At 32.9% G+C, this 12,449-nt stretch overlaps 1 protein-coding gene across 2 annotated transcripts in view; it reads right to left on the bottom strand.

The window, feature by feature from the left end:
• Positions 1-266: 266 nt before the first annotated feature.
• LOC131975459 (protein yippee-like 1) overlaps positions 267-12,449 on the bottom strand; it is a 53,383-nt gene continuing 41,200 nt past the window's right edge. For both annotated transcript variants that reach the window (XM_059338162.1, XM_059338161.1), the window contains exons 3-5: positions 8,664-8,707; positions 3,574-3,682; positions 267-442 (exon numbers count right to left, since the gene is read on the bottom strand). In XM_059338162.1, coding sequence (XP_059194145.1) covers positions 353-442; positions 3,574-3,682; positions 8,664-8,707 — 243 coding nt within the window. In that variant the 3' untranslated portion in view covers positions 267-352. The remainder of the gene's footprint in view (positions 443-3,573; positions 3,683-8,663; positions 8,708-12,449) is intronic.

Genomic DNA, 12,449 nt, shown 5'->3' with positions numbered 1-12,449 from the left:
GGGGGGGGTGAGGGGGGGCCGCGGGTCAAACAAACCCAAAAAAAGCTCCGAGAACACACAAACTCTAAAGTAACGACAGGACTCCTGTGACGTGATTTTTCAACAGTTGCTCCACTTCCTCGTCGTTTTTCTTCTTTTTTTTTTAATCATAAAATGTTCCGTTCAGTTTCACGATGAGCACGTGGGTGTGTGTGTGTGTGTGTGTGTGTGTGCACGTGAAGGAGGCGAAGGGGGCGGAGTCTGTTTTTTGTTTTGTTTAAGGGGGGTCGGGGAGGGAAGGGTGGTGGATGGTCGTCGCTCCACGCAGTTCAATAAAGATCATTCCAAGGTCTGAAAAAAGAAAGGAGCAGCGTCACTCCCATCCGTTGTCTTTGATCATGTGAGCCAGCTCGATGATGAACTTTCCCTCTTTGTACTTTTGACTGCTCTCAAACGCGTGTTCCTGCAAAAAAACAAAGAAAAAACAAAGAGGAAAACTTTAGTTACAAACAGTGGTCGAGCAATACTTGTGAAAAACTTTAGATTTAGAAGTGTTATATAATTTATCTTGTTTTAATCTGTAATGCACAGAAGCCACCACCAGGGGTCAGTCCGTCTGCAGTTTAGCAGAGAAACACGGCGACTTACAGGTCTTGTAAAACTAAAATTAGTCTGTTCCTGTTTGGGTTTAATCGTGATAATAAAGGTGAGGCAATTTTGGTCAATTTTCGTGTTCGTATATAATCTTCTAATGTGGATTATTTTGAGTAACCAGGTCATGATTTGTGGAGAGACATTGCTGTTGCAATTGCGCTTCCATTTAACACTCTTCAACTCAGAAACATGTCATAATTTTATTCTAATGCAAAAAAATTACATTTACTCTAGTTAAAAAAATACATATATTCTAGTGCAATAATAAACTTTTAGACTAGTGAAATAATTACATTTATTCTTATGAAATAATAACATCAAGTCTAATAAAGTAATTAGAATAATTCTAGTGGAATAATTACATTATAGCGAAATAATTACATGTTCTAGTGCATTATTAGAGACCAAAAATTCACAACAACACAATCTTGATCAATAAACAGCACTACAGCTAAGAGGAAACATGCATTTTGGATTTTTTTGGGGGGTGAACTGTCCCTTTAACGCTGCAGAGGAGGCATACATCATATATTTAAGTATGTAATAACTCAGCAGTGAATTTCTTCATGCACATTTATTCATCTGGCCTCGTTATAACCTGAGGACAGCGGGACGTTTCGAGAAAAAACAAACTGAAAACAAAGCTTTCCTCCAGTGTCTAAACCAGCCTGTTTGAAATGTGTCAGCTTCCTGTCTGACAACACGCCGTCGCCTCCTGAAGCGCCGTCTGATTTCCGCCGTGCGTCTCAGCCCCGCTGAGCTTCAGGAGCACCAGGATGTGGACGTGTGGCTCTGTGTCTTTGATTATTTGCTCCGGCTGCTTTGCCTTGTAAACCAGCTCCGCTCTGTTTTGCTTGCAGGGCTTTTTTTTTTTTTTTTTCTGACGCTCTAATTGTTTTTGTCACTGAAGGAGCAGCTTTAAGTGAGTCCCTGTCTTATACTTTGTTCAGTTATTTTACACCCTTCTATAGTCTTTTCACACTATTACTGGGACAAGCATCTTCAAACTGGCCTGACATTTAATCACTGTAGCCTCTCATTCTCTTATTCTGGTTTTATATAAGAAATCTCTTGGTTTTATTCTCGTTTTAAGAGTTAATTTCTCATTTTAAGCGTTCAACAGGCTTATTTCTAGATTTAACAATCTTAATATAAGAAATCTTGTCAAGTGCAATTATCTGTGCTTTAAGCACCATAAGTAAACTGCCATCTAGTCGGAAACTCGGAAATATATATCATTTACAATAATTATAGTGAAATAATGAAATTTATTCTCATGAAATAACTACATTAATTCTAATAAAATAATTAGAAATATTCTAGTGGAATAATTACATTATAGCAAAATAATTATTAATAATTAATAAAATCTATTTTAGTGGAATAATTTATATATCATTTTTATATATTTTTAAAATAATTTTATTCTTGTGCAAAAACTAAATTTATTCTAATATATATATTCTCTAGTTAAAAAAATACATATATTCTTGTGCAATAATAAACTGTTCGACTAGTGCAATAATTACATTTATGCTATTACAATAATTACAATAATTATAGTGAAATAATGAAATTTATTCTCATGAAATAATTACATTAATTCTAATAAAATAATTAGAAATATTCTAGTGGAATAATTACATTATAGTGAAATAATTACATGTTCTAGTGCATTATTAGAGACAATCTAGATCAATAAACAGCACTACAGCTAAGAGGAAACATGCATTTTTGATTTTTTTGGGGGGTGAGTCCCTGTCTTAAACTTTGTTCAGTTATTTTACACCCTTCTATAGTCTTTTCAGACAATTACTGGGACAAGCCTCTTCAAAATGGCCTGACATTTAATCACTGTAGCCTCTCAGAGGTACCAGCCCATATATATATTTTGAGCGCTTTAAGCACCATAAGTAAAGTGCCATCTAGTCGGAAACTAGATATATATTCTAATGTTATAATACCTTTTTTATTGTGAAATTATTACATATATCCAATAAAATAATTAAATTAAATCTAGTGCAATAATTAATTTTATAGCAATAAAATAATTATTTTCATTCTAGTGCAATAATTAATTTTATTGTGCGAAATAATAAAATGTATTTTAGTGGAATAATTTATATATAATTTTTATATATTTTAAAAATAATTTTATTCTTGTGCAAAAACTAAATTTATTCTAATATATATATTCTAATGCAGAAATTACATTTACTCTAGTTAAAAAAATACATATATTCTAGTGCAATAAGAAACTTTTAGACTAGTGCAATAATTACAATAATTATAGTGAAATAATGAAATTTATTCTCATGAAATAATTACATTAATTCTAATAAAATAATTAGAAATATTCTAGTGGAATAATTACATTATAGCGAAATAATTACATGTTCTAGTGCATTATTAGAGACAAAAAAAATCACAACAACACAATCTAGATCAATAAACAGCACTACAGCTAAGAGGAAACATGCATTTTTTTTATTTTTTTGGGGGGGTGAATCCCTGTCTTATACTTTGTTCAGTTGTTTTACACCCTTCTTTAGTCTTTTCAGACAATTACTGGGACAAGCCTCTTCAAAATGGCCTGACATTTAATCACTGTAGCCTCTCAGAGGTACCAGCCTGGCTGTCTGCAGACAACCTTTCGCCACTGTAATTATCTTGCGCTCTAGGAGACCACCGAGTGCTCCATCTCTGAGCCTAAACACAACCCTGAGAGAAAAAAAACTGTCACCATGGCTTTAACAAGCAATGCTTTAATGAGAGCAACCTTGTTCCTTTGACCTGTAATCGCATAATTTGTCCCCTCGCCAGCCAGGAGGCCGCACAGTTGCACAACAACTAAAGTAAAGAGTAAAAAATGGAGCATCAGGGGACGTGAGGACGGGAAAGTTAAAAAGGGGCTCGGGGTGAAAGTTTAAAGACACTTACATATTTCCAGCCCAGGGTGGTTTTACAGTTTTCACAGTAGATATCAGCCACAGCATGTAAACCTGTGAGGAGAACCCGCTCCTCAGCTGGCCCGCAGCCGACATTTACCCTGCAGGAGGGGAAAGGTCAAGAAAGTCACAGAGAGCAGAGAAAGAAACGCTTCAATCTTTATCAAAACTATGATCACTTTAATGATTTTATGATTCTATGTTTTTTTATTTTTTTTATTTGTATACATCCATATTTTATTTGTGCAGGCAGTACATTTTATATTTTATTCTATTTTTAATTTATTTCATCTTATTATTATTGTATTTTACTGTTCTATTGTTTTCTACATCTCTTTGTATTGTGTTATTTATTTAATGTTGTGCAGCACTTTGGAAACCTTGTGTTTGTTAAAAATGTGTTATATAAATAAAGTGGATTGGATTGGATGATTGTATATGGAGGGAAAACCTCCTGGATCTTGTGCAATAAATACTTTTATTTTAGGAAAGTAGTACATATATCCAATACAATCAATAAATGAAATCTAGTGCAGTAATTACTTTTATAGCAGTAGTATAATTGCATATATTGTAGTGAAAATAATTTCTATATATATAATTATGTTTTAAATATTTTTATTATAGTGAAATAATTACATTCATTCTAGTCAATAATTCATTTTATTGTGTAAAATAATAAAATGTATTTTAGTGGAATAATTTATACATATTATTTATATATTTTTGAAATAGTTTTAAAAAACTAAATTTATTCTATTACATATATTCTAGTGCAATAACTACATTTATTCTCGGGAAATTCTGATATATATTCTAGTCTTATAATGCCTTTTTTTTAAATTGTGAAATTATTACATATATCCAATAAAATAATTAAATTAAATCTAGTGCAATAATTAATTTTATAGCAATAAAATAATTATTTTCATTCTAGTGAAATAATTACATTTATTCTAGTTTTTCAATACGAGATGAAAATATGGGTATTTTTCTTGGAATTGGGAAGGAATTCCAAATGTCATAAATACATGCATACATACATTTCTCTTGTTATCAAAAAGATTGACATTTTGGAGATATTTCTTTACCTGACAACTGTGACATTTTTATGACGTTATCTTATCTTTTATATCTTCAGATAAGTGTACCGGAGGAAAGTAGAAAGTCTCCTAAAGGTGCCAAGACTTGAATAAAACTGCACTGAAGTACAGAACTAAATAAATAAATACTTATTTGTCAGAGAAATAATGTTTTTTTGTTGTTGATTTTTCTGTATATTTGTGCTTTTTTTCAAATTATATTCTAATATTCTATTCTATAATTCTAATTATATAGAGTAGATAAAATTGTAAATATAAATATTTTATTCTCCTTTTAATAATGTTTTGGTCTAATAATGCACTAGAATATATCTAATAATTTCGCTATAATATAATTATTGCGCTAGAATATTGCTAATTATTTCACCAGAATAAATGTAATTATTTCACTATAATTAATGTAATTATTGTAATAGAATAAATATAATTATTTCACTGCAATTAATGTAATTATTTCACTATAATTAATATAATTATTGTAAGAGAATAAATATAATTATTTCACTGTAATTAATGTAATTATTTCACTATAATTAATGTAATTACTGTAATATAATAAATGTAATTATTTTAATATAATAAATATAATTATTTTAATATAATACATAATTATTACGTAATTATTGCACTAGTCTAAACGTTTATTTGCACTAGAATATATGTATTCTTTAACTAGAGTAAATATAATTTTTGCACTAGAATACAATTTAAAAAAAAGTTATATATAATTATTCCACTACAATAAATGTAATTATATTACTACTGTAAGGGTAATTTTGCACTAGCATGAATGTAATTATTTTCACTATAAATAATGTAATTATTGCACTATAATAAAATTATATAAAAAAAAAAAAACTCACTTATTTGTCAGAGAAATAATGTTTTGTTCTGGATTTTTCCATATATTTGTGCTTTCTTTCTCACTAAACGTTACACCGTTTCCTCTCTGTAAACATTGTGCTGCTGATTAACTTCTTAATTAAAGGAAATGCCACAGACAAATAAACATTACATGTAAACAAGCTTCATGCAGACATCTACACTTTCATTTCCACACTAAACGTCTCTGTTTTTAGGCTTAATGTCTTGTTACCTGTGAAGCATTATGAACATTTTAGGCCCTTTCACACTGAGCGTGACTGGAATGATTTATTCGTAGTCTGGAGTCTGTAAAGTGTTTCTCTCATTCAATTCATTCTGGCAGCGAGGAACAATGTAATTCAGAGTCGGGTGGCACAAAGCAGTTGCACCGTGACACCTGAAAATGTCTCAGAGCTCTGAGGGGGAGAGAAACTTCTGTGTGTTTCATGAAGACTGAGAGCCGAGGCCCCGAAACCGACCAAGCAAGAAATAAACCACTAAAAGAGGCTCATGGCGTTGAAGAGATGGACGTTAACCAGCAGCTTCTGCAGCATCGACAGACGAGAGCGCTTTTTAGATGCCGAGGTAACGTATAACCGTTGATTCAGAAGCATTTTAATGACCATTTTATCATGAATCAGGTGCAACTAACGGTCATTTAAAGTGGCAATAGACACGTTGTTTGCTTTAACTTGTCATTAAGGAGAAAATGTTGCCTGCAGATTGTAATGGGGACAGAATAATGACAGCATCTGTGTTTGGATTGGTTTCCTATAAACCTCGCTTTCATTATGCAGTTCAGTCTGCCACGGGGAACCATCTCCCAGGAAAATTAAGGCTCTTTTAATAGAGCTGTTTCCACTACGGTCCAATACCCTGAATGAGGCGGGTCTCACTCGCTGGAACGCCCCTAATTTGAATACGAGCCGTCCAGAGCGGACTTTTTTGGGACTTTTTTCATCCCTGTCAAAGAGCAGGGCCGTTTTTCTCCCCTGACAAAAGCCTGGTTACTGATTGGATAGAACACTAAGCAGGATGTGACGTAGTACTCACAATAGCACGCGCCATTTGTAAAAGCCGGTGAAGCAGTGTTACCAACTTAGCGACTTTGTTGCTATAATTAGCGACTTTTCCGACCCCCTTAGCGACTATTTTTCAGGAAAGCAACTAGCGACAAATCCAGCGACTCCTTCTTACTCTTAACGAGCGGCGGGGGTCGGCTCGTTAAGAAGAGCCGCCGTTAGTGGCAGTTAGCTACAGTTAGCTCCTTAGCAGTACAGTGTGTATGTGCTAACAGGCTAACAGTTAGCTCTGTAGCAGTACAGTGTGTATGTGCTAACAGGCTAACAGTTAGCTCTGTAGCAGTACAGTGTGTATGTGCTAACAGGCTAACAGTTAGCTCTGTAGCAGTACAGTGTGTATATGCTAACAGGCTAACAGTTAGCTCTGTAGCAGTACAGTGTGTATGTGCTAACAGGCTAACAGTTAGCTCTGTAGCAGTACATTGTGTATGTGCTAACAGGCTAACAGTTAGCTCTGTAGCAGTACAGTGTGTATGTGCTGCTGCTGCAGGAGGTGTTCACTTAGCGATCTCTGTTTGTTTACAACAAGCACCAGACACTCTGTGCACAGTTAGTGATGCCGGTTAATTACTTACAAAAAGTGTTTTGTAGGTCATTGGTGTTATTTATTAGGTATCTATGATATTGAAATGGCCAAATAGAACACTTGTCAAAGTTATCACTATGTTTACGATAAACGGAGACTCTGTGCATAATTAGCCATGCTGGTTGGTTTATGACCAGCTGCTGAGATTATGCACAGTTAGCGACGGAGCCATTGCATCAGCCATTGGACGGTGTTTAAATTGTGCCTATACTTGTATAATAGTAATAAATAATAACATTATAACACAATTGTTTGAACCAAGACAGTAAACTCTTATCTCCCAGTCTTTTATTTTGAGTATATACAGCTTTATTGCTTCTGTTCTTACCTTTCATAATAAAAGCCCTTGGTCGACAATTTATTAAAATAATATATTTATTTATTTATTTATTTTAGTGCAATAATTACATTTATTCTAGTGAATTAATTAAATGTATTCTTGTACAATACATACATTTCTTATAGTGTAATAATTACATTTATCCTAGTACAATAATTACATTTCTTATAGTGTAATAATTACATTTATTCTAGTAAAATAATTAAATTTCTTATAGTGTAATAATTACATTTATCCTAGTACAATAATAACATTTATTATAGTGCAATAATTACATTTATTCTAGTAAAATAATTACATTTATTCTAGTAAAATAATTACATTTATTCTAGTAAAATAATTACATTTATTATAGTGCATTAATTACATTTATTCTAGTGAAATAATTACATTTATTCTAGTGAAATAGTTACATTTATGTTAGTACAATCACTACATGTATTCTACTACAATAATTGCATTTATTTTAGTACAATAATTACATTTATTCTAGTGAATTAATTACATTTATTCTTGTACAATACATACATTTCTTATAGTGTAATAATTACATTTATTATAGTGCATTAATTACATTTATTATAGTGCATTAATTACATTTATTTTAGAGCATTAATTAAATTTATTCTAGTGCAATAATTACATTATTCTAGTATAATACTTACATTTATTGTAGTACAGTAATTATTTTTATTAAGTACAACAGTTACATTTATTCTATTACAATAGTATGTGAACACACACTAAAAACTGTTCCTATTGTTTGTTTAAAAGTAGTGCAATAAAAATACAGATGTTTTCCCTAACATGATGAATAATCTTGAATAATAATCGTTATTATCATTTTGGCCATAATCCTGCAGCCCTATGTTCAGTCATTGTGGCTTAACAGCTGCACAGAAAACAGAAGTTAACAAGTGTGACGGCAAAGCAGTCGTTTAATAACTCCGGCTGATAAATAAATAATAAATAAGCAGCTTGTAGGTTCGTGTAACTTTTATTTACAAGCCCCAGCTCACTTATAAATTACACACAAACAACAAACAAAATGCAGCTAAAGTTTCCCAGTGTGGAGAGGTGAATTTAAGGTGTGTGTTTCATACTTACACTGAATTAAACAGATAGGCTCTTCCTTGACTGCCTTGAAATGACTGAAATGAGAAAAAGAGAGAGAGAGAAGAAATCATGTCAGTATACAGAGCTGCACCTCGCTGCTGAGTGCAAGAATGTCAGCAACTGACGCCCTGGGGTGCTTTTCTCCCAGTTACTGCTGTGCATACTTGTTCTTCCACCTTGTCAAGGTTCCCACACACAAGTTTGGCTGCAGGTAAGAAATAAAATGAGGCTGAGAGAGGTGCAGGAGTCTGAGCACGTATCAGAGAGCAGCTCTATCATCAGCACGTCAAATTTAACGACGGAGACTTGTTGTTGTTGTTGTTTCTGCAGTTGTTGGACTCGTCTTGTTTCCTTGTTGCTAATTGTTACATCAGAACATAGACTCAAACTTGAAAAATTCTCCCTTTTCTGCAAAATATTTACAAGAAAATCATGTAAAAAGCTCCTGGCGCTTTCGAGAGAGACAATACAAGTAGAAAGTTGTTCGAATAAGATATTTATGATGTGCTTTAAATAGTTTATTGCGGAAAATAAAGACATTTCACAATAAAAGCCCTAGGTCGGTATTTTATTAAAACGATATAATTAAATTCATGCTAGTGGCACAATAACATTCATCCTAGTGCAATATTTACATTTATTCTCATGAAATAATTACATTTATTGTAATGTAATAATTACGTTTATTCTAGTAAAATAAATTCATTTATTCTAGTGCAATAATTACATATTTTTCTGGTGAAAAAAATAACATTTATTCTAGTGTAATAATTACATTTATTCTAGTGAATTAATTACATTTATTCTAGTGCAATAAATCAATGTATTCTAGTGCAATAATTAAATTTATTCTAATGCAATAATTACATTTATTCTAGCGTAATAATTATATTTATTCTAGTGCAATAATTACATTTTTTATGGTGAAAAAAAGTATTTATTCTAGTGTAATAATTACATTTATTCTAGTGCAATAATTAAATTTATTCTAATGCAATGATTAAATTTATTCTAGTGTAATAATTACATTTATTCAAGTGCAATAATTACATTTATTCTAGTACAATAATTATTATTTTCCATTTTCTGCTAAATATTTACAAGAAAATCATGTAAACAGCTCCTGGCACTTTCGAGACACACAATACAAGTGGAAAGTTGTTCAAATAAGATATTTATGATGCGTTTCAAATAGAGTTTCTTGCAGAAATTAAAGGGATTACATAAAATCCAGATAAAAAGTGTTTTTCACTGCTGCAAACTCAAGTCATGGTGCAGCGTGACAGATATTTTTGGTGTGTTTGCAGAACAAAGCAGCTTTTACAGCAGCTGATGGAGGAAGAGACTTTAATGCCTGAACAATGACGAGAATCTGAGCGTTCTGACTGAAATATCAATAAAACCGCAGCCAAGAACAGTTTAGTGGGATATTATGTAAACTGCACCGACACACACACACACACACACACACACACACACAGCTGATTGTAAAACTGATCTACTGATTCAAAACATCCCAGAGAACAAGCTGAAACCTGTTAGCTTTAATGTAAGGAGGCATAAGTTATGTTAAGGATCCCCTCGGGGAGGTTTCTTCTAAACAAATACTGCTCTGTTTACATGCAGTGTTTCTCACCAAAATGCAGTGTGTGTGTGTGAGTGTGTGTGTCCTTGAGGCACAACAAACATTAATGCATTTCCTTCCTCATGAGGCTGAAACATGTAAATGTCTGCAGATACATGCAGAGAAAAAAAAGGTGTTATTTGGTCGTCGCTGGTTGCAGAAAAATCATTGTGCGCAGCTTTTATAATCAAACAACAACTTGTCGTGATCTATGGTCGTGATGCAAGTTCTGCGCCAAACAATATGAGAAAATATGTTTATGCAAAAAAACAAACATCCGTAAACAACGCTTTTCCTACGGATGCATTAAAGCATCATAAAAGCAGAGTGACGATGAGACAGGACAGGATTTCTCATCTTGTGTATAAACGTTGATATATTTGCCTTAACGACAGGTTTATGAGAGCACCAGCGTTGGTTTGATAAGTATGTTTATAATATGTTCATAAAAATGATTGATAATGAGCTGTGATTATCATAAGGCGGCGTTTCTCTTCCCTCTCCTGCAGAACCACTGGTCCTGCATGTTTTTAGGCCGTTCAGATGGAGACGATCGGGACAGAAGATGTAAAAGTGGCGTTGAGTTCTCACTTTTTATTTTGAGTTTAGACGAGTGTTTTTAGGGTAGGGGTGGGCGATATGGCCCTCAAAAAATATCACGATATTTGAGGGTATTTTTGTGATAACGATATTCTTGATGATATTACAAAATACTGAAAAATATATAGAAAATATGATTTTTTTGTCTGTATAAATAAACGTACAACAAAATAAAAATCAATCATAAATCTAAATGTAGTGTAAATTGCAAATCTCAATAGTTGCCAAACAAAAAAAAATTACTCTCGACTCTTTTGTACATTTTTAAATTAAAATGCATCAATCTCATCCACTTTGAGAGCTAAATATGAGCAAACACCTCACATAACATTTTTTACAGTCAACAGGGCTTTCCACTTTTTTCATAAAAGCCCAAATTTGGTGCCTCTTACATGTTCTAATGCCACTATTCCATCATATACACTGATCTTAATCATTGTCTATTTTAATTAAATATTGTAAAGGAGAATAAAGGTTCTTGTATGTTTTATTTAAGGCATCTTATTTTGACAGTCTTCTTGTAAATTCTGTGGTGTTAACACACTGTGCTCTTATTTTGAAGTCAAAGTCACAGTCTAGGTCATTAATGGAAACCCTTAAACAACTACATCAAGAAGTAGGAATGTTGGCAATATCATGATATGCATTTTTTATACTCTTAAAAAATATACCGGTATAATCGTGAACGATACGATATGGAACTCTAATTTAGGGGGAAATCTACGTGCATATGGTGACACAAAAGTCTGTGAAATTGTATATATATAGTATAGCATACAGCAGGTGGCAACACACAACACCAGCTCTATCATCAGCACGTCAAATTTAACGACGGAGACTTGTTGTTGTTGTTCCTGGAGTTGTTGGACTCGTCTTGTTTCCTTGTTGCTAATTGTTACATCAGAACATAGACTCAAACTTGAAAAATTCTCCATTTTCTGCAAAAAAATTACAAGAAAATCATGTAAAAAGCTCCTGGCGCTTTCGAGAGAGACAATACAAGAAGAAAGTTGTTCGAATAAGATATTTATGATGTGCTTTGAATAGTTTATTGCGCAAAATAAAGAGATTTCACAATAAAAGCCCTAGGTCGGTATTTTACTGGTGTTGTGTGTTGCCACCTGCTGTATGCTATACTATATATATCCAATTTCACAGACTTTTGTGTCACCATATGCACGTAGATTTCCCCCTAAACGACTCTTCTCTTCTCTCCTACTTCTCTTCCTAGTTGCGCGAAATGGAATAAAAATAGAAAAAAACTGCCCTAGGTAATTAATGCTCCTTCTCTGTTCTGGTATATTATCTGTGATGATTCTGCTTAACTGCTGAAATGACTCCTGATAGTTCTCAACTTGAATGTCTGGCTGATGGAAACAGTCTGACAAGATAAATAAAATATTTGATCATTTTCCCCTTCAGATCTCTCTCTGCTCCCACAAACAGCTGATTCTAATGATCAACTCGTCATCAGGCAGCTTCAGGAGCTCCTAACAAGCTGATCATCTGAATCAGCTGCGATCTAGAACAAGTGGTGCTGCAGCAGAGGTTTG

This window comes from Centropristis striata, chromosome 7, assembly GCF_030273125.1.
Source record: "Centropristis striata isolate RG_2023a ecotype Rhode Island chromosome 7, C.striata_1.0, whole genome shotgun sequence".
NCBI lineage: Eukaryota > Metazoa > Chordata > Actinopteri > Perciformes > Serranidae > Centropristis > Centropristis striata.
This window is presented reverse-complemented; position numbering and strand designations above follow the sequence as displayed.